This window comes from Pseudorca crassidens, chromosome 2, assembly GCF_039906515.1.
Source record: "Pseudorca crassidens isolate mPseCra1 chromosome 2, mPseCra1.hap1, whole genome shotgun sequence".
In the NCBI taxonomy this organism is placed as follows: Eukaryota; Metazoa; Chordata; class Mammalia; order Artiodactyla; family Delphinidae; genus Pseudorca; species Pseudorca crassidens.
The window spans coordinates 163,409,350-163,432,720 of NC_090297.1; the positions used below are offsets into that span (position 1 = coordinate 163,409,350).

Genomic DNA, 23,371 nt, shown 5'->3' on the forward strand with positions numbered 1-23,371 from the left:
GCATGGGCTTCAGTAGTTGTGGCTCGCGGGCTCTAGATCGCAGGCTCAGTAGTTGTGGCACACGGGCTTAGTTGCTCCGCGGCATGTGGGATCTTCCCCAGCCAGGGCTCGAATCTCTGTCCCCTGCATTAGCAGGCGGATTCTTAACCATTACATCACCAGGGAAGTCCAGTTTCCTTGCATTTAAAATGAAGGAATTAGACTAAATCACGGTTTTCAAATGTTTCCCCTAGGAGCCCTGTGGTTATTAGCTGTGCCCTGCTCTCTAGTACAGGAGGGCAGACTCTGCTTTATTTGTTTTATATATTAGTGTTTAACAGTATAATTGTTTTCCCTGCTGCATTTGGCCTTCTTTGATGCCATTCAAATCTCTCTCTCGTATCTGGCTTAATCACATTGGTGAGCACAGCTCTCAATGAGGATGCGTGAGGAAAGGAGCCATGGGGAGCTGCAGGGGGTGGGAACAGGGGTGGAGGTGCTAGGATAAGAAAAAGGTCTAAACTAGTGTAGAAGGGAGAAAAGATTGATGAAGGGAAAAGTGGGAAATGGCAGAAAGTATGAAACACCAAATGTCTACAACAGGTTTCTAGAAGATGTGGTATTATTAATATGTATTTCTGTATATTTAGGAAGATTCAGAGCCTGTAAGTTCTAAGGCCTCTTCAACGAGTACACCTGGTAAGTTCGAGATATATTTTAATCTTTATGAACTTTCTGTAAGTATCAACACTCCTCAATTAAAAATTCCCCATTTCCCCATGTTTGGGTAAAGCGACTGCTTAGTTACTAAAACTTTCAAGTTCTTTGTTCACATTTGAGAGCACTGACTTTTTCCTCTACCTTTTGTGACCCCAGAAGCAGCTGTTAATTTCTTTCCGATATTGGGAGATCTGTTAAAATCCAAAGGTTTTTTCTGATGACTCTTTCTCTGAAAATCATGATTTTTGCACATTCTGTGTATATTATTGTTAATGATTTGAAGTTATTCACTTAAACAAGGAAAAATATGTTATCCATATGGAAGGGAAATATTTTTAGTCATTGATTCTTAAAGGTAAGGATTATGTGAGCATGTAGCTAGCATTGAAGTCTATCTCAAAACATTCTCCCATTGAATCGTCATTTTAGCCATTCATTTGCATAATATTGATAATCAAGGAAATAAAGCTTCTAATTTGTAAGGCTGAAAAAATTTTAAACAGCAAGGATTTAGTATATAGCACAGGGAACTATATTGTAATAATCTATAATGGAAAAGAATATATCTGTGTGTATATAGCCGAGTCACTGCTGTACACCTGAAACTAACACAATATTATAAATCAACTATATACTTCAATTAAAAAAATAATAGAAATAAATCTCCTTAAAACTTTTGGGAAATGTTCTTGAATTCAGTAAAATTTCTGACATTGAGAAGTCTTGGGCATAGAATATATTACTTAGAATATTAACAAAATACATTTCACTGGAGGTACTTAATGATGACTATATCCATATTTAGAATATGAGATTGTTACAGTGTACATGTCATTTCTTCATATTTGACTAAAGGCTAAGCATTAGACTGTCGATTCATCTCCTTACCTAATTTGGAATGAAGTGACATAAGTAAATTTGATGAGTTTGATGAATTAATATTTAGAATGAGCCATAAGAATCCATTATAGGAAATTGTCTGTAACCACTCATTCTCATTATTGAATAGTGACTCTTCAGCGGTCTGATTGCTGTATTATAATTTATATTGTGACTGTGAATAAGTTTTCCTCTGAATAGGACTCAAATCAGTTTATGTTATCTTCATTAAAAATTCAAAGCCAAAATCAAAATGCATGCTGTTATTAAAACCATAGATGTTTTAGAATTCAACTATAATTTGGGGTCACAGAAACTTTTAGAATTTGAAAAGAGCTATGGACCCTCTCCCAGGGAGGGAAAAATCATATTTTTATACAAAATTTGTCACCATTGCAAAATATTCGTGAATTCCCTGAGAGTTATCTATGGACTCCAGTTAAGAACTCCTTATCTAATATATATCCCCTTATTTAAAATATGAAAACTGAAGCATGGATTTTGCGTGTGTTTTTGTGTGTTATGTTTGCATATGTGTGCCATGTTTATAAAATTAAGGTTCATTCAGAAGGTCTGGAGGCTTCTTTTTTTTTCACTTGTTTCAGTCAAAAAAAAAATTTTTCCCCGTAATTGCCACGTGTCAGACACTTGACAGGCCAAAAAGAAGTGAAAGATAAAGTCACCCTAAGCGCAAGAAATCCATGGTTCAGCTGGGATGATGAGATACACACAAGTGAAAAGTTCATCTTTTGCAACCACATGTTGAATTATTAAATAATGTGTCAAAGAGGGAGGAGATTGTATAGTTTGGAATCACCTGGGTCGTCTTTGTAGGGAAAAAATGACATTTTACCCTGCCTTAAAGAGTATTTATTTACCTTAGCTGAAAGTAGAGGAAGGGGTGCTGTTTCAGGAAGTGGGTACGTCATGGGCAAAGATGGGAGTTGGAGCTGGAAGAGACTAGGAAATATCAGGTAGACTTGCCTGACTAGGATGGAGGGTTCTTTTTGAGGCGTATTGGGGGAGAAAGTTTGGAAAAGCAAGTTAGAAGTAAAATGTTCAAAGCTTTTTATGAGAAGATCAGGAGTTTAGACTTCATCCTGCAAAGAATTGAGTTGACAATCAACTGAAACTGTTCTAGGAACATTAAAATTGCAGTTGTGAGCAGAGTGATGTAGAAATCAGGGAGGACCAAGATAGGGAAACTGGTGCCAGTAAGGATTTGGTGTGTTTCCAAAGACCCAGTGAAGGCAACCCAGCCTCTGTCTTTCCTCCTGAAACCAACCTGGAGCCCCCTCGGAGAGAACACGGCCTCACTATCTGCAGAGCCAAACTGAACTGCTCTTCCGCAAAACCACATGCACTCTCTGAAGATGAAAGGATAGTTCTGGTTTGGCTGATTGAGAAAGGACGTCAGCCAACTGTTAAATGGTAGCAATTGCTACTTCTTATGTTGGAATTATTTCTTCATCTCTTTGCCTGCCTCTTCTTTAGTGACAGTGTCCTAATGGCTATTCTCTGCCTGTCCAGTTGTCCTTCAGGATTTCCCTCTTTTCCCCTCCTCTGGCAGATGTCTCTTGGATGTGTTTCTGGTTCTGTCTGTCGTGGACCTCCTCATCTGATTATCTGATGTCCCCTGGCTCACTCTGTGGTGGTCAGTGAGAGAGTGTGTTAGCTGTTAGAATACAGATGAAGGAGTAACCATTGATTGATTGACAGGGAGTAAAGCAAGATGAAAGATGACTTTGTTTCACACCTAGGTGACTGAATGCAACAGAAATCCAGAACAAAAGCAGTGTTTCAGAGTTTGAGTTGAGAGTTTAAGTTTAGTTTTGCATATGTGCAGTTTGAAAAGAGGACAAGCTACCTCAGTAAGAATGTGCATAGGCCAGTTGAGGGGCTACCTTGGAACTCAGACCAGTTCTTTTAGCTAATACTTTGTGCAACTTGTAATGTAGACTTGATGCTCATGCGGCCCAGATTCATCCTTCCGTGACAAGCTTCCACTCCAGATTTCGCCCAGTCATCCAGTGAGGCCAGTGATGGCATCAGCGAGGCAGCCCAGATTAGAAAAACAGTTCAAAGCACAATCAACTAAAAGCTCAGAGGGAACTTTATTTAACTGGAGTTGTCTGCTAAGTCCCAAGAATTGGATTGGTTGTTTGACAATCAAGGAAGTACAATACAGTCGGATGATTCTGAAATATATTTTGAGTTTGAATTTTTTCCCAAGAGGACTGTTTGAATATAGATTAACTATTGAAGTACATGAACACATTAAAGATTCTTTTTATTAGTTTTACCATTGGCACTAAAAATAGTTTAAAAGAGTATAGTTAATACTGTCCCATTCTTATAAATTTAAACTATCCTTATTAATTTAAAATAATTTTCACAATTCCATTCTAATTAATTAAAATTGTCTTACCCTTAATCTTATTATCCTATCTTTATTAGAGAAACTTCTTACCATCTGGTGTTTAAAATCATTGTATTTTAGATTTAACAATCTAAGTTCTTCTTAGGGAAACTTGTCATAGTTGCTTATTAATTTCTTCTCATTTTGGGGTCTGAAATGGTACAAATTAGAATCCTAACTCTGGGAGCATATAGGATATTTAATAACTTACATTCTTTTATTTTTAAAGAACCGACAAGAAAACCTTGGGAAAGAGCAAGTACAATGAATGGCAGCAAGTCACCTGTTATTTCCAGGTATCAGTTTTTTTCCTAAGTTTTATTTTAGAATTGTACCTGAAAAGAAATCTGCATTTTTATTGTAAAAAATATTCGAATGGTAGATCTGAAATTGTACAAAGGAGCAAATAAAACATCTATAATCCTACTGCTGTTGGACGACCACTAAGCCCCACTGTATTTTTATTAGTAATTGTCTAAATTCTACCCTATGCTTATTATTGTCACCCAGGTTGTCTGAAATTTTAAGATAGCTTTATTCCTCCCAATTTTTTTATTTTGAAAAAATTCAGAACTGCAGAAAAGTTGAAAGAAGAGTATAGCAAACGTCCGTGTACCCATCACTTAGATTCACCAGTTATTAACATTTTGCCAGCATTGGCTTGAACTCATATCTACACATCCACACTTGCTTCTCTGAATAGGTGGAAGGCAGTTTGCAAATCTGTGCTGCTTCAGCCTGAATACTTTAGCATTTTTATTAAGAAACAGGACATTCTCCTGTATAACCTCAATACCATTATCCCTGTCAATAAACAACATTGAACTTTTGAAAGAAACTTATGTTTTAAACTGAAAGGCAGCTGGAGAGAAAAAGCTACAATGTTTAAGAGAGAGTAAAATAAAACCTAAAATTTTGAATTTATAAAGTAGAAAGATTTATTTTTCAGTTGAAACTTCTGATTATAATCGAGTTAGAAAAGATAATGCTCAGAAACAAGACTGGTTAATTCGTGTTTCTGCAAGTGGCTTTGTATGCGTGGTCAAGCAAATTCAGTATTTCTTAGCCAGGCATACTTTACTATCATAACTAACGTTATATCATAGGTCTTTAAACATAGGTGAAACTTTTTCTTGGTTTATGAGACAGTTTAAAGGACTCATATTTTTTCCAGAGAAAGGTATGTATCTAGAGACTAAAGAGTTTTTTCGCCTTTTCTTTCTGAGCTATTTGTCTTATTTTTGCCTCATAAAAAGCAAACTTGAGTCTAATTATAGAAACCTAATAAAGAAAAATGCAAGAGTAGATCTTATATTGTCACAAGTCTGTTGTGTGTTAGCTTCAATCTAAGTTTGGGTTTGTTTTTTGTGTGGTTCTTTCTGTTGGTGGGAAGATTTGGTGATGACATAGTTATTTAAGCTCCGCAAAGAAACTGGGCCTTTTTTGAATGTATAGAAGCTTTCAGTTTCTAAGTGACTGAAAGATGAATATATTTGATTTTAGGAGAAAATGGCAGAATTGCTTTTGGTGAACATGTTTTTTCAGTAGAGTAGAAAAATTGCACATTTATGTTCTCGCGTACCTAATTGATGTGGCCTTCTAATGCATCTCCAGTAGTTGTTACAGATTTTCTTCAGTAGCACATTACGAAGCCTGGTTTATCAAGTGCATATCAGAACAGAACTGTGACGTGCCATTTGTCCTTTGTCACTACTTTCATCCCTTCCTCATTGATAGGGATTCTGTAGTGAGCTTGGCTGAAGCTAAACTTAAATTCATGGCCAAAGTCCTGTCTTAGAAGGGACATGGAAAAGCTTCTCCACGTGGAATGTATGTGTTCCTTGATGTGGGTGGGTTCCTTTAATGAAGGAAAGAATTTTATTTCAGAGATTTTTCAGACTTCTAAAGGAAGTTTAAGTAAGTGCTCTAAACATCACCATTTAAAAAATATTTTGTCAAATACGGGTTCTTATATCTAGTAGTGTATTGTAATGATGTTCTAGCTCTGGTAGATAGTTTTCCTCTCTCTTCCCAAAATAGACGTTCCAATTCTTTCCTGAGCGCTCATATCCCTTTTGATAGATTTGATCCAACCACTGATATGTATGTCTTAAAATTTCACTGCAAGCAGTTTTAAACCATAAAAGATTTTTAAAATATGTTTAAAAGACTAATAACTGTATTGCTTTTCTTCCTAAATTATTTACCCCGTTCCTTCTGAAAGCAAGTATATTGGCCATTTTTTGTTTTTATTTAAGCACACTTTATTCTTGCCCAGTACTGCAAGTACCCATTTCTCTTCTGAACATCCATGTCAAAATTATGTTAGTGATAAGATGGATTAATATCCTATAATATACATGAGATATTGCATTATGCTATATTTATTAAGTGAAGATGTCAGACAGAATAAAAGCAAGAGTGTTGAAGTTAAAAATGCTCTAAATCATGACTGGAACATAACATTGGAAAGTTTGTGAATTCTTCCTGTGGTTTCTATTAAGAGCTTACAGATCTTGTATTCAAGATGGAAAAAGAGTTCTTTATGTGCCTCCTGAGAAGAGTTAATTATGTATACTTCAAGCTATAGTGATTTTCATTGTGTTTTTTATTTGAACCTGTAGTTTTATTTGTATTCACTCTAATAGAAATGTCTTTGGTTGTGTTCTGATACTTGTTGAATCTTTGTATAGGTAGATTTTACTATGTCTGCAGTCTGTAAAAGTAGCCATTGGCATAATGATTTTTTAAAATTCTCTATAATTGTCAAGTAAACAGTGTCCTCACATAACTAGATTCAGTCTCCAAATAATTTTTTTTAATTGGGAAAAACAATTATTTTAAAGTTAATGGACTCCTTTAGTTCTTCTTCTGTTTGCTATAACTAAAAACCTATAAAACAGTAACATAATGAGAATTAATTTTTAAAGTTCTATTGTATACCCCTTTAAATGGTTTTTCCCCTTCATAGACGGGATTCTTCAAGGAAAAATCAGATTGTTTTTGACAACAGGTCCTATGATTCATTACACAGGTATCATCCTGATGTGACTTTGTGATTTGAGATTTTGAAATAATATGTTATAGGGCTGAGCTTTTTCTACATGGATTGGTCATCACCACAGGGAGAGATGTAGGCAGATCGAGCCTTTCATATTTAGCTGTATTTAGAACACTTTTCTAAAAAATTCTGAGCGATTTTAATGAGAAAAATTAATAGATTAATAGTATTCATTTCCCCACCATCAGTTTATATTTGGATTATGATAAATATAAATGATAAACATATCAGAAATACTAATATAAATGATAAACATATCAGAAATACTAGCGTGGGACGCTAAGACCTCATATATCTAGAGTGTTTGTAGCTTTTGCATTTTATTTTAAAGGCCGTTCTCTTTATGAGTATAAGACAAGGCTTTAAAAATTTGAATAGAAGATCCTGTACTGTTTGTCACTGGAACACAGGACAGTACTATAGCCACAATTGTAATAATTTATTATTTGAGGAAAATCTCTATTTCCTACATACTTTGCAGTATACTGAGTATCTTTAACAACCTAACATCCTTGAGATTATTTCTTTTCTAGGATGAGTCTTATTATACCATTTTTTAATTAAGAAAACTTAGGATATGAGCCATGTATTTCTTTCTTGATTAAAAAAATTGACAATTACTTAAAATCCTCAAGTGCTTAAGCCATATTTAGAATTAATTTGGCAGAATAGAGACTTAAACAGTTGTAGTACAGTTATTTTATAGGCAGGTATCTAGAGGCTACACTCATTATAAAGTAATAAAAACCTCTGAGAATCCCCCTTTTTTGTTATCAATTATGGTAAAAACCCTTATGTTAGAAATAAAGACATACCCATGTTATTATATACATCTATTTTTAAAAATACACATCAGGTCTACTGGAAGCATGAATTAAATAGTATATGGAGGGGGTGTCTATGGCAGTGAGTAAGGAGTTCTGTAATCAGACTCTGTGTGGCCAGACTGTTATTAGCTACAATTATTTTCATGCCATAGATGATTAAAATATTTGGTAAGTTCATTTTGTCAGCCAGTTAAATCTGCATAAAGTGCTCATAATACAATAGTGAAACAGTTTCTCCTGCTTTTTTTGAGATGGTTTAATTGTTTTGAGCAGAAGACTTATTTAGAAAATTTGCTAGCACATAGAAAAGTAGCATTTAACAACGAGATTTTCTGTTGTAAATCTTCTCAGTTACCTTGCTGCTTTCATACGTAGTGCCCCCTGGGATAATGTTGATAAGCCTTTTTTGAGAAGTGGTGATTACGTCTTTCCTTCAGTATGAAAAGTTCCCCCCTTTAGTAAATTATCACGGTGGTGGTGGTGGTGGTGGTGGTGGTGGTGGTGGTGGTGATGGTGGTGGTGGTGGTGGTGGTGGTGGTGGTGGCGGTGGAGGTGGATTGCATGTTAGCATGAGTTAAAGTTTTTAAAAATTGCATGTTTCCACAGTTTTCTGTCATATAACAATAATTTTGCATTGTTTATTAAATATGGATATATTCATAACATACTGCCTGGTTAAGTAGCAGACGGTAGTTATTCACATGAATTTCAGGGATAGTCTGTAACATCTTACAAAAAAACCTGACGGAAAAACTCGAACAAACTCTTTGGCCAGCCCAGTATAAGTTTAGGAGAAAACAGTTAGCTAGTTTGTACCAGTTAAATGTGAAATGTAAAAGAAAAGCAGAATAAATAATAATTTACTTCTGGAGAGCAGGATGGACACTATGGGTAAATGAAATGCACAGTATGTCAACCTTTATGAATATTTACTGTGTAGACCAGGCTCTCCAGAGCACTGTGACTTGCACACTGTGGGTCTCAATACGTCTTAATTGACTGTAGAATTAAGTAGTCTCAGCAAAGTGAAAAAGGTGTATTGTCTCAAGAGGGAAGGAAGTATGTCATATAAATCTTCTTATCCAACCCAGGGCCTAGCTCAGTGCCTCTTGAATGAGGTTTTCTGAAAGTTATTATTTTTCTTGTTCATATAAACATAGCAGCAGATATGTAATAAAATTGGTTGTCTTCCTTCACAGCAATCTTTTAAGTTGTCATATGTTTGATGTTAAAGCAGATTAACTCAATATTTCATCTTCACAAACAGTGCCTATGGGTTTGAAGTATAAATATGCCTTATAACAATTATAAGTTTGAAAAAGTTATACCCATTGAATCTTGGTTCAGATTTCTAACATTGGTACTCTGCAAAGTTGGAAATATATGACCTGACTAATGGTTTTCATTTGCATTGATTTGTGACCCTTAAAGAGTGGCCACTTAGTATATACTAAACCTGAAAATAAAGGACCATCTAATTAAAATTCTAGATTTTCCACTTAGTATTTTCTCTCATTGCCAGAATTGGAGAGGGAGCCATGACTGACTGACTTGATAAAAATGTACCTAATACTTAAGACTTATTTCTTCATGTAAAATTTTTAACAGAAGCTAAACTTCTGAAAGTGCAATAGTAATTGACCATCTGCTTCTATGTGGCATTCCCCTCCCTTTTCCTTTTAAAAAAATAAAATAAGTTTATGGAAGTAGTTAGATGACAATTCAGATGATGTCTTCATAAAAACTTCATTGGGAAATAGCCACATGAATATACTTTTAATTTAATAATCATTTTTCCAATATCCTTATTTGTTTTGATGCTTAAAACGGAATAAAACACATACAAAGAAATCATACTCATTAAGTATTTTTCCCCCTGCATAGAATTTGTAAATTGATTTATATAGAGTGAAATATTCAAGTCTTTATAATTTCCTGTTCATTGGTTTGCCAGATATTTAGTAGATAACGTACAGTTTCAAAAGGAGAAAACATGATTGTTTTACTTGGGCTGGGACGTTGCGGCTGGCCTCCCGTCTGTCCTGATCACCCTGCCACATGTTACCCAGTCACCCTCCTCGTGCCCAAAGAGTGTCGTCCTCTACTGGAGAAGTCTTCTCATCTTATCACCTTTTTCTGATTTCTTTACAAATAACTGATAATACTGAGAAAAGTGAGAAATACTTTCATATGTTCTTATCAGTTCTGCAACTATTAGAACAATTAACTTTTTAACTCATGTTTTAAGAAATGTACTTTGATCTGGTGTTGGGTTGGTAAGTTTGCAATTACTAATGAACTCATTAAATATCCTAAGCGTTATTTACCTGTCCTGAAAATTTCATCTGTACAGACCAAAATCTGCACCCTCGTCACAGCCCAGTGCCAACGGAGTCCAGACGGAGGGACTGGATTATGACAGGCTGAAGCAGGTGGGTGACCAGTGGCAGCCTCCCTTTATTTGCACTTGTTCTTTTTAAAAAAATATCCCATGTGCATATGTTTGACAGGTTGCGAACGTGTTTGAAAAGAATGTAGAGTTAAAAAAAAAAAAAGAATGTAGAGTTAGATATTTTTTTACGCAAGTTAAACAGTGGCATTAGTGCTATGTTATTTTTTTCAAATCCTCATGTTTTGGTTCATAAGTTTGCATAAAGTGCCAACAGTGGTGGAGGGTAGGGGCAATGGTTTAATGCTATATTATAAACTTTAAATGTAGTGAATGGTGTACAATTGCTTAAAAAAAAATGGGCTTTCACTTATCATTAGCCGAAATGGACCCACCAAGTCTGGTTTTGGCAAGAATGTGAGGAAAATGGGCACTCTCACCTCACATACTTCTGCTTTCTAGGAATCGGTTTGGGAAGACAAACCAAAAGCCTTAAAAATAAATGATTTACCTTTGAACCCGGCAATTTCACTTTGAAGAATTTATGCTAAGAAAATAGGATAGAAGTATGTAACTATACAGTGTGGAGGAGGGCACTGCAGCTATTAAGGAACCATAACTGAGAATATTGAACAATGAATTGTGAACACTTGCCCACATTAGGTGAAACAGACAGGTTACCAAACAGTATGAACAGTTATGTCGATTTTATAAAAAGGAAAAAGATACTGTTCGTATTTTGGATACATATGCATTATATTTAATACCTGTATACACAGAAAAAAAAAATGGAAGGAGTAATAGGTGATTTTGGAACCTTGAACTATCTTATTTCTAGAAGAGGTAAATAATTTTTTTTTTACATAGTGGTGTTCAAAAGATTTGAAATGGAAGGCAGGACATCTTAGTAAAACAACTCTCAGTTTTGCAGACCTGAGTACAGATGTGCCTGTAGTGAAAAATTTAATTTTTGTCTTCTTACCCTGCACTTCAGGGTAGCCTCTGAAAATAACGGTTGCACAGATCACTGCAGCAGGCTTTTATTGAGTGTCTGGCGGACTTCAGTGCCACGCATTTGCTAGGTTATTCGCACGACATTGTCCCCTAATTCTCACAGTAGTCAGATAACACAGTGTTTGTACTCAAGTTGTGCACATCTGAGGTTCAGAGAAGTTAAATTTACTCAGTCCCACGGTCAGGATCAGAACCCAGTCTAAAGACTCAGACCTACTAGAGAAATGGACTTGAGGATATGGGCAGGGGGAAGGGTAAGCTGGGACAAAGTGAGAGAGTGGCATGGACATATATACACTACCAAACGTAAGGTAGATAGCTAGTGGGAAGCAGCCGCATAGCACAGGGAGATCAGCTCGGTGCTTTGTGACCACCTAGAGGGGTGGGATAGGGAGGGTGGGAGGGAGGGAGGAGATATGGGAACATATGTATATGTATAACTGATTCACTTTGTTATAAAGCAGAAACTAACACACTTAAATTATTAAAAAAAAAAAAAAAAGAACCCAGTCTTTATTCGGAGTTCGCTTTCCCCATTCTATCACTCATTTTTTAAAATGCCAACAAAGTTTGAGTGGGGCTTAAAAAGAGACCAATAATGTTGCAATAATGAGTTCAAAGTTAAATAGGAATTAAAGAGACAAATACTAACAATTTCAGATCAACCTAATTTTTATACTGCAAAGCTGTTTGAACAGTTCAGTTGAGTTATGTAATTTGAAAAGCATGTGGTCATTGATAATCAAGCCCTTGTTTCCTGTGTGTTAAACATGGCTTTCTTTTCTTGAAAAACATTTTAAAATGGAGCACTTGCACACATTTAAAATATGGTAAGTTCTTGGCAATCTGAAGTAGGGGACTAGAAGAGAGGATAGATTTGATTTTAGGACTGATTTTAAGTTAAATCAGTTAAAGTTAAGTTAAATAAGTTAATTTGAAAAAGGCTATCTGTTAGTCCATATAATAACTTCTGTGCCTCAGTTTCCTCATTGGAAAATGAAGGAATTAAACTAATTGATAGTTTTCAACCTTATTTTAAGCGTGAAAAGCTTTTTTAAAAAATGAACCTTAAACACAGAGCAATTTAATGTTACCTGAGGTGTGTGCAGTATTAAAGTCAAATAACTTGAAATTAATCCTTCCAAAGGATAGCTATTTTTCATCCATTAAAATTGTGTCACCTTGGGCTTCCCTGGTGGCGCAGTGGTTGGGAGTCCGCCTGCCGATGCAGGGAACACGGGTTCGTGCCCCGGTCCGGGAAGATCCCACATGCCGCGGAGCGGCTGGGCCCGTGAGCCATGGCCGCTGAGCCTGCGCGTCCGGAGCCTGTGCTCCACAACAGGAGAGGCCACAGCAGTGAGAGGCCCGCATACCGCAAAAAAAAAAAATTGTGTCACCTTATTAGCCCTTTTAGCTTTCATATTACACACTCTTCATTTTTTAACTAGGGGGTATCCATTATTTCAAATTGAACTTTATAAATATTGATTTTGCAAAATATGTAAAGATGGATCGGTTTTCATATAGGAAGGAGGGTCCAGAGCATCACTGTTAACTAGGAACATAACACGGGCCACATAGTACTTTAAATTTGTAGTAGCCACATTACATACAGAGAAACAGGTGGTATTCACTTTAATATATTTTATTTAACCTAATATAGCCAAAATAATATTTAAATATATAATCAGTATTTTTAAATTACTAATGAGTTATTGTACATTACTTGCCTCATACTAAATCTTTGAAATCTGGTGTCTGTTTTACATTTACAATGCATCTCGCTTCAGACTAGCCACGTTTCAAGTGCTCAGTAGCTATGTGTGGCTGGTCCCTGCTTCTTGGACTGTGCACGTCCAGCGGGGTCCGATCCTCTTCCTTCCCCACCTATTAGGGCAACCCCTGAGGGCCCTCCAGGGGAATCCTAGATTCCTTGAAACTTAGTTTGGCAGCTCTGGTGACTCCTGAAGTAAGGAGTCCCCGTACTTCAGACCAGGTGACAGATTGGCCAAGCGCTGGTTGTCCAGTTCACACGTCTTCTTCCTTGAAACTTCTTTATGTATTATTACCTCTTAGACAGCTCCCAGAAGACTAGATTAAAAGCAGAGCCATTACGTTTTCTAGAAATTATCTGAATCATACCTTTCACTGGACGACCAAGTAATTATTTTAGTTTTAGAAAACATTCTGCTTCATATTTTGCTAAGCTAGAATAAGCAAAGATTGGGAAGCAAAGGCCATTAAAACAAAATTTACCAAGGTTAATCTTCTACGACATAAATTGTGACTCTGGAAACGAGAAACATACATAATATTTCATACATTCTTAAAATTTTATGTGAGCAAGAATCTTTTTAACAGTTTTTTTTCTGTATTTCTGATGTTTTTCTCTTAATATTTTAGGACATTTTAGATGAAATGAGAAAAGAATTAACTAAGCTAAAAGAAGAGCTCATTGATGGTGAGTGTCTAAACAAATTTGCTACCCTTTAGAGTAGTGTTCAAGAATAGCCATTTTAAAGAAAATGCAAATAAAGAAATACCCAGTTTATTACTTGAGGGCATAAAACAATTACTTTTCCATATTATCCTGCCCTTTACTTGGTTTAGGAGTCAGGGAGGAGCTCTGTCTCCTTCATATAATGGAAATTATTTGTGAGAATAGGGGTAAGCAAGATTCCTAAGTTTCCAGTGTTGAGTAGTATTAGATGGAAAACTAGGTGAAGAAGTCTTTCTCTAGGTTACTTCTGTTCATCCATCCCATCCCACTGACCTCTTGTTTTAAGCCCCAAAAATCGGTGTTTTCGTTTTGTGTACAAAATGGAGAGAATATATAAATATATAGAAATCAGTGTGGTCTTCGTAAAAATAAGAAAACAAAGATTTCTGCAATGAAAGGTGCAAGATCAGTATGTCTTTTTATTACTGTGAGTTTGAATACAATCGTTAACATTTCTTAAGAATGAATCACCCATTTACTTTACCTTATCATTATATTTACTTTTAATATTTTTCCTTTTCCTACCCAGCAATCAGGCAGGAACTGAGCAAGTCAAATACTGCCTAGAGAATCAAACTAAGGAGAGACAGGACTTTAATCTGGAGAAAGGAAAAGAAAAAAAAAACCTACAAAGAACAGCTGTGTTAACAACAACAAAACCCTTACATCTTGTGAGCTGTAAGAAGAAAATGGAGACAAACAGTCGGAAGGAGGGAAAAACCAACATACTTTGAAAGCCTTCAGACATTACTACTCTGGCGATAAGCTGTTTCCCTCACGGTTTTCTGCTTTTCTCTGACCTTTACAATGGGATGGAGGAGAGTCATATAGGAGTTCCTGTATCAGTTATGCAGAAAATACTGAATCCGTCAGGCAAGATCACCATGCATTGAAATACTTCCATGTCAAGAGAAAAATCGCACGTTTTCCACGATCCATTGCTAAAATAAAGAGGAGAAAGGCTTGAGAATTTTTTTTCAGAGAATGGTGATGAGGAATTTAGCAAGTTATGCTATTGTATTGTAAATGTTTCTCTCAGGTTTGTCTTCCTATCATATTTGATATTCCATGAATAATTGAGTTCAGCCCTATGTAGGTTAAGATCATAAAATGTGGAACAAATGGAATTGTATGTGCTTTCAAAGGGTGATATTTATAAGAAAGTGTCCTAAAAATGATTTGTTCGGAGTGAGGAATTTTAGAATGATAGGAAGTCTCTCGAGTTTAGCCTTCATGCAATTTTGTAGATTCAAACATAAAATTTGTCCAGAATTTAAAGATTTAGATGCCTTCCTAAATTGTTACAATGCTTTACCAAATCTGTGACTCCTACATAACACAAACCAGTGGTCAAATGTAAAACAGTATATTGTAGATTCACTGTAGGTTTTCAACCTTTTTTAGATTTATGCACGTGGACATTTTTATAATGTAATTACAACCACCACAAAATTAGCTTTTTAAATTGCAGACAGTAATGCATGTCAAACTAATATGTAGTGGCCTTTTCAAGGCCTAGTCCCAGGGAAAACATTTTGTAGAGTATAGGGGAGCGGGAGGAAGGGAAGGAATAATTTTTTATTTAAAGTTAATTTCTGCACTATCTTTGTTCTCAGTTATCTGCATGAATAATAATGAGGAATATTTTGTGACTTTAATTCGTAAATATGTTAACAGCACCAAGTACTTAATCTTTTACATCATGTCTTCAGCTATTTGTATTTTCACTTGAGTAAGTTCAGTGGTCTGAAACATGATTCTGAGCTTCACATGAATTACATCTTAGTGTGGAACTCAAAAGTTCCATCCCTGAATTTGGCTGTTATTACCTAGGCGCCCTGCAGTTATACAGGTGTTCAGGTACACATTCCTGACTACAAAGCTGCTTTTGAACCTTGTTATGTTGAAATACTAGAAAAGTAACAATGACGGCAGCAAATTAAGGTCACAGAAATCATTAGATAAAGGGAAAACAACGAGGGGGTTCCTGCATAATTTTCTTTTAATAAATAAAGTGAGACTTAGGTGGTGGAAAGAAGGAACTAGATACTCTACTTACCACCATGTGTGTGCGTGCGTGCGTGTTTGTGTGGGCACTCACGTGTGTGTATGTTATCCACTCCCTTTTCTTTGAAACTTCTAAGATTACGATAGGGGAGAGATCCTGTATGTTGCAATGATAGAATTTTTTGAAATTTTAGGAAATCACAGTTCTCCAGGCTCTCCATCTTGATTTATGCTTGAGTTATTATGTGCCATATTTGCTTTGAAACCTTTGATTATCAGTAGTTTTACTAAAATTTTGAAGAAATAATCCACTTTCGTCTGCTTTCTAGATTTTCTTAATCTAAGTTCATAAGACAGAACTTGTTGATAGCATAGTCTTGTAAGCGCTGCACGTTTGCAGCCATTACCACTTCAAAGAGGTTTGAATGAGGGAATGTTTTTCCCTTGTTAAAATAGTTCCTGTTTCCGTAGAAACTTCATTTTTAGATCTGTGATGGATGAGCTATCATAATTCAAGTATACAGTTCTTTTTTTTCTATCAACTCTTCATTGTCATCCAATAGTGAAGACATTACAGATGCAGCAAGCTTATGAAGTACTACTTTCTAAAAGAAATAGGAGGCATTTTCATCTTTACTATTGTACTTTTGGTTATGCAAACACTTTGATGATACCATGTTTATGTCCCCCATAAATCTGGTCAGAAATCACTTTTGATTTTGTTGATTAAGTTAAACAGTCTATAGTAGGATAGAGTACTGGGTACAAGTGGTCCAAAGTAAGATAAAAGACTACGGTAAAAATGCTAGATCTTAAAAAAGAAACTGGTTTATGCACTAAACGTTTTGTGCCTTGGTCTAATATTAACATGATGTCTGTGTAAAATGACAAAAAGAACCAGTGTTGAATCACGTTTTATTTCCTGTCGTTCTGCATTATCCCAGATTGCTAAATGTGTTCTTTCCAAGACGTTTGATTGAATTCCTGTATACATTTGCTGTCCTATGTGACAGTTTTGTCATTGTTAGAGATTTCAGTAATTACAATGGGAAACAGAAGCTTAGGTTATTTTCCTTATCAAAACTATGTTCCCTGGAGCCACAATATTATGATGGTTTTCGTGCTCTTGTACATTGGATGTCTTAAGCTGAGTGCAGTTTAGGGGATCCTTTCTAATTACAGGAAGGTACTTCTTTCCTTCAACACTGTGATCTGACCTGTGACAAATCTGTACTATACACTATGTAAATGGCTAACAAGTCAATTGCAAACCAACTGAATGTACAAATCTTAGTGCTGGTGCTGAAATCTCTTCAGAATAGTCATCATGATCTCAAAGTTCGTTTCAAAATTTGCAAGCATCAAGTGTCAATCAAAACTGAAGATGAAACACTAATGAATGTTGAATTCTCATGCTTTAGGTGTACCTCCTTATTAGAGTTTTTGGTTCTCTGCTATTTTTACCGTACTGTTTCATTTAAATTTCCTACATGCTAACTTCGTTTGTGCGATTGAAATAAAATTGCAGTATATACGCGTTGCTTGTTTGTGACACTTAGATAATCTTCTGACATAATTTGTTGGTTCTAAAATAAGTTGTATTGAATGTAGAAAACACTCTTTAAAGTCCGTGACTTCACTTCTTAAAGTTTACATACCAACACTACAAAGATTTCATAAGTCATAAATACTAAGTAATGTATACAAAGGGAATATGTGGTAATGTATCTATCTACTTTTTGCTTGAAATAGCTATTGGGTGTTCCCTGTGTGTTCTTATTTTCTCTCGGCCCAGCTTGGTACAGTGTCTTACAGTCAAGAGAGTGATAAATGTTTAAGTTTACTCCATTTTGTTTTACAGCGTAGATACGTTAAACTCATTTATGCAGTTAAAATTTTCCTTTATATAGTTTGCAGTGTAAAGGATATTGTAAGGGCCTTACCAAGTACTGAGTTTTAAATATAGTGAAATCTGTATCTATAGTGTTTGTTTATACAGTAGTGTTTGTTTATATAGTGTTTGTTTATATGTAGTTCTTGAAACCCACATATAAGCAGCAGTACGTTTTATCTGACTCTTACGAAGTACTGATTTTGAGTTCGCTTTAAAATTTGAATGTCTTCATTAGAAATACAACAGTCTTTGTCTTCTTTCTCCTACCGGACCCCAACTTTTCCCTCCCTCATCCTCTCCGCTTCTCATGGACCCCATGTTCCTGCCGTTCACTGACGTTTGCAGTCATTACCCAGTCCACAGGTGTAAACATATTAACTGATTTTTTTCTCTCTGTCCTGTCTCGGGTTCTTGCTTCCCTTCATGTATAAATCAGAATGTTTGTCTACAAACTAAGAGTCACTTCCCATTCAAAAATGAATGAAGTAATGGGTGGTAACCTTTAAAATTTGCCTAGATACAACTTTGTCTCCTAAATTTGTATATACTTCCAGTGCCCTTGTGAAGAATTGGTCTTTAAGTTCTAAGTAGTGTTATCCTTTGAAGCACAGTTTACAAAGGTATGCTACCGGATCTCTGTGATTCCTTTCTGTAGCCATCCTAACTTTATATATAACCCTATTACCCTTTCAGTTCTATCGATTAAGCGTAAGAATGACATCATATAAAGCATACTGTGTGAAAGAACACTCTAGGAGCTCTTAATTCCTTTATGAAGCTATTGCATAATCTGCTTTCCTGAAGACATTTACTCCAGCATTCACATTAAAACTCCACACGTGTTCCTGGTAGTACCGTTTTTGTTTTTAACAGATGAATTCGTATCTGTACATCTCCTCAAAGCTCTAAGGGATGAGAAAGGGATCCCGAGAGTATAATGAAATTAGTGATGCTAATACCTCTGACTTTTCACTGAAAAGCCATTTTATATTTAGACTTAGGTGTTTCTGAAGTATGCATAAGGAATCTTTGTCAATCTGGGTGAATAGAATTGTCCCAGGTATCTGGCTACAAAAAGACACAGTGGAGAACATTTATTTTTAAGAGTAGTTTTCTCTCAAAATAAGCACATTTGCCTAAGAAGCTAAAGTTGGTAACCCCTCAAGAAACGACTGTCGAGGGTCTAGAATGCAGATTTTCTCTGTTGCAAACTTCCAAATGGGCTGTGGGTTATGTTTGTTTCCTTTATGTTGCCTCTAGATAAGTTTTGAGGCTCAGTAGGTTTTTATATCTGTTCATAATACTTTAAAAGTGAAACCTTGAAATTTTCAAAACGTCGAAAACTGATTAGAAAAGAATTACTAGAGTAAATTTAGGAGGGTTAGGGACATGCAGCATCAACTTAAATGGAGGTCTAGGATATCTCCCTTGTTGATACCAATGGTGAATTCACAGAGAAGCAAATTCAATCAGTAAGGAGATACAACTGAAAGCTCCTAATGTTATGAACTATGTAAATATCTCTTTCTAAAGAGCTTTTTTTTTAAAAAAGTAACTGTCCCTGTGAGAGGATAAATAAATGATTGTCATAATGACTTAGGATGTTGAAAGAATTACTGCCACATTTATTGGTTATTTTTGTTCAATCTGATGAAATCAATATATCTGAACGTCAAGAAAGGAAAAAAAGGACTTTTCAGTTATTATAGATTCATGTGTTGCACATAAACTCTCTAAGCTGAAATGTTAGTATCAGTTAAGGCATGTAGTTGCCTTCAAATACTTGCTGATTAATTTAACATGAAGAATAAATAAAGCTGAATCCTCAGTTTTAAGTGTTTGAGCCAAAAGGTCCCCGTCACTGAGATGTACCCCACTTCTCTGAAGCATGTTGTATACTTGGAGCAGTTGAGCAGAGAGCAGAGCCCCTGGAAGCTTCTGGTATAGGTCTGTGGGATTCCTAGGTAGAGGGAAGAAATCAGGGCCTCGGAGGCAGCTGAGGGTAGGGAGGACATATGCATCATCTAAAGAGTGTTGTGGTGTTTGTTTGGTTTTTTTGCGGTACGCGGGCCTCTCACTGTTGTGGCCCTTCCCGTTGCGGAGCAGCAGGCTCAGTGGCCATGGCTCACGGGCCCAGCCGCTCTGCGGCATGTGGGATCTTCCTGGACCGGGGCACGAACCCGCGTCCCCTGCATCGGCAGGCGGACTCTCAACCACTGCGCCACCAGGGAAGCCCAAGAGTGTTCTTTTACATCACTTTTTCATATAATTCTAACTGAAAACTCAAATACGACCTTTTTTCAACGGTTCTGAGAGAAGACAGCTTTCACTTTAATAGAACTTACTAGAAAAGCTGATACGTTTCATTAGAGGACTAAGTTTGCATTTACTCCGTAAGTGTAAAAATCTGTATAAAAATCACAGCCTCATAGTTTATCATGTTTAAATTTGATTTAACTTTTTTCCCCTTTGGCTCCAAGACTGATTTCTTCAGCAATAGATAACAATTTTTAAAATACATAAAAAAGAAATTGCTAATGTAGGCAGTGAATAACGTCATATGGGTGCATTTGGTTTTTGGTTAATGGTGGTTCTTCCAAGAAGACTTAGAATATATTAAAAAGCATGCAGTTAGTTGGTCCTTTGGATTACACAGGAAATGGCATTTAGAAAATTTACATTGAAGAAATTTATATTGATAGGTGTTTACATTGAAGGATATTTAATTCTCTGTCAGGTCCCAAAGTTTCCATTCAAATCTATAGAAAATGAGAAAATAGGTTCTTGGTTTACACTTAAAATACAAGCTATTTTAATCATACAGAAGAAATTGCCACAGAAGACTTTTCAAGATTATGGTTCATTCATGCCCTTAGTCACGTCCATGGAACCTTAGTCTGAGTCCCTTTTTTAAAGATTAAAGGCATTTTTAGAGACGTTTTTCAATTTGCTTCATTTAAATTTTAGGTGAGAGATACCGATTTGGAATTTTTATTGTCATTAACCATGTTGAACTCAGGTGTAAACTCGGTTTGTTCTGCCTGCCGTGGCATTGGGTGTTTTAAATGTTCCGGAGTTTCCTTAGATGCTCGTATCCTCAAGTCTGAGGTTTGTCCGTTCTTGGTGGTGGACTAACTTAGCGCTGTCACCCAGGCCCCGTGTGACCTCAGGTGCTGCCAGGCTGCCCGGCAGTGGTGGTTGGGCAAGTGGAAGCTGGGCGTGATGAACTTACATGTAGACCTAAGTTAGTTCTGCGCCTTGAAGGGTTGGTGGTAGGCACTGACTTTGACACTAAAATGTCCAGGGAGAATCATTTCCCCCTGAGAAAAGTATTGGGAGGATTTAGATATTCAGAAGAGAGGTGTATCAAAATCTGGCCTCCTTTTCTACCTACTTATTACCAAGGGGAATGGGAGTTTCAGGCCTGAGCCAAGGAGTTTACAATTTGGTTTCCTTAACGTAGACACCTCATCATTATAGGTTTCAGTTGCTGAAATTGAATTTTACGGGGTAGTATTTGGTCCTCACATAAAATAGCCTTGTTTCTGAAAGTAAACATCTTAAAAGATTCTTATTTTAACCCACTTCTTTGCCCCTTTCTTAGGCTGGACACTTCGTGTTCCTCCCACTTTGCCGTCTCACTCCTCCCTTTGTGTGTGGGAAGTGGACCGGTCATTGGCCTGGGCTCCAGCCGGCTTGACCAGCTGTCAGGCTGCAGGGCTAGTCCATGTGGTGGTCTCCAGGCCGTGTCTCTGAGGTTGCCCCTCCTTTTAACACTTAGCTCTGTGTGTCATCATCCAGTGTGTACTCTGCAGCCACTGGTTTGCTTTATTTCTTCCTTTTTGATCCAAGAGAAGGGGGAAAGGGCCCGAGTTTTACTCTCTGATCCTAAGTGCTGCTTTTAATTGTTTCAAAATCTTAGACCCTATTCACTGGAAAACATGCATCCTAGGTGTGAACAGTAAGGGAAAACTGATGAAGTGATGATTTTGCAGTCGTGCCGCATGCAGTGTTAGTGCTATGTTAACTGCTGCCCCAAGGCCCTCTGCTCACTCGTGAGATTTCACAGATTGGGTTACAGGTGTCTGCGTTCTCCCGGCCACGGCCTCAGCCTGGAAGCACAGGCATCCATCCATTCCCACAGATCCAAGTGATACCGTGTGGGATCATGTGAGATGTGAAACCGTGCTCCGGTTACGATTAGATCAGTGACAAAGCCCTTTTGATTCTTTTTCTGGCCCAGTAGCTTTTTTTTAAGTAAACACTCTGCAGAGCTGGATGGAGTGAAGCAGCCCTTCTCTGTTTCTTGGGGAGGAATACACTTGAGCAGCTCTCATGTCCCCTGAGCCCGCTGTACCGTGGTTCCTTCTATCACTGTCATCCATGGGAGGAATAATGCCCTCCCCTCTCTGCCCTTCTTCTTATACACGAGTGTACAAGCTGTCATTCCTTCCCAGGTCCTTGTTAATCCAAAAGACTAACGGCAGTTTCTTAGCCAACGAGGTGACTCTCCCGCACCATTTGGGTGAATGTTGTTCTTAGTTCTTGCTTGATCTTAAGGAGAAGATAATTGGCACAAAGTCAGAGGTTGAATCGGAAGGTTTGGGATTAGAAAAGATGAGTCCTGTTTTGCAGATGTTCTTTTACTTCTGTTCTTTGTGGGCATGTGTGTGTTTTGGAATTCACTTTTTTTAGCAATAAGACACGCTTTTCATAATGTGTATTTTTTTCTTTTGGGGGGGAAAATGAAGTGTTTCTAACAAAAGTGAATGAGCTAGAAAGAAGATTCTATCTTGAGACATCTGTAGTTGGTGCAAAATATTCAAAACTCAATTACAGTATTTACACATTTTCATAGACATTCTTTTTTTGGTTTGCTTGATAAGACTGAATGAGGAAGCATCCCTGCAGTCTGTAGTTATAGCAGCATTGCAAGTCTGGTCTGTAGCTGGGGTAGAGAGAGTGGGTGAGTTAGGGCTAGTCCCATCTGTGCTTGAGTGGAGTGGGACTTCAGGCAGAGGTCGATCCAGGTAAGTTCCAGTTCAGAGCTTTCTGTTGCCTCGCCTGTGGGAGGAGTTTTCGAAACCTTTTACTTGGCCTGAACGAAAATCAGTTCCATTGTGCTTTCTGCTGACGTCTGGGGAGTTGGGATGACCATATGAGTGAATGACAGGAAGGCTTTTTTGGTGCTTTTTAATCTTACTTTCGAGAAGTGGGGGAGTCAGGGATGAACCTTTCTGGTTGGAGAGCAACATACACCGTTTCCATTATGAGATTTAGAATGTTAAATACATTCTCCTTTTCAGACCTACCTAGTTGATAGGACAACAGCATCCTGTAGCAGAGCCCAGTTGGTAAAGTTTAAAGGTGAATTTCTTGTGGTCCAGATGGGTTAGTCCTCCATGTTATCCTGCTTTGCTACAAAATTTTAAAACTAGAAATGTGCATTTATGTCCTTAAAGATTATGCAGAGCGGTTTTCTTTGCTAAGGATGTGAGTACATGCAGCCCGTGAACCTAGGGCTTTATAATCTGGGAGTGAGCCTCTTAAGGCAGTATGGACTGAAATAACACTTTAAAAGTTAAGATTGACTTAAACATATCCAAGGCCATATTTGAATTGGAATTAGAAATTATTTAATGTGTATACAGAACCTCGTGTATCTTATCTCTTGGAATTTCT

General features: G+C 36.8%; 1 protein-coding gene across 13 annotated transcripts in view; it reads left to right on the forward strand.

Moving 5' to 3' along the window:
* The window catches only part of ENAH (ENAH actin regulator), a 155,317-nt gene extending 137,988 nt beyond the window's left edge, over nt 1-17,329 (forward strand). For 8 of the 13 annotated variants that reach the window (XM_067729629.1, XM_067729628.1, XM_067729622.1 and 5 more), the window contains 6 exons: nt 630-678; nt 4,227-4,293; nt 6,969-7,031; nt 10,239-10,317; nt 13,692-13,749; nt 14,318-17,329. In XM_067729629.1, coding sequence (XP_067585730.1) covers nt 630-678; nt 4,227-4,293; nt 6,969-7,031; nt 10,239-10,317; nt 13,692-13,749; nt 14,318-14,355 — 354 coding nt within the window. In that variant the 3' untranslated portion in view covers nt 14,356-17,329. The remainder of the gene's footprint in view (nt 1-629; nt 679-4,226; nt 4,294-6,968; nt 7,032-10,238; nt 10,318-13,691; nt 13,750-14,317) is intronic. The other 5 variants (XM_067729624.1, XM_067729625.1, XM_067729632.1 and 2 more) reach the window with 1 other exon arrangement.
* Nucleotides 17,330-23,371: the final 6,042 nt, after the last annotated feature.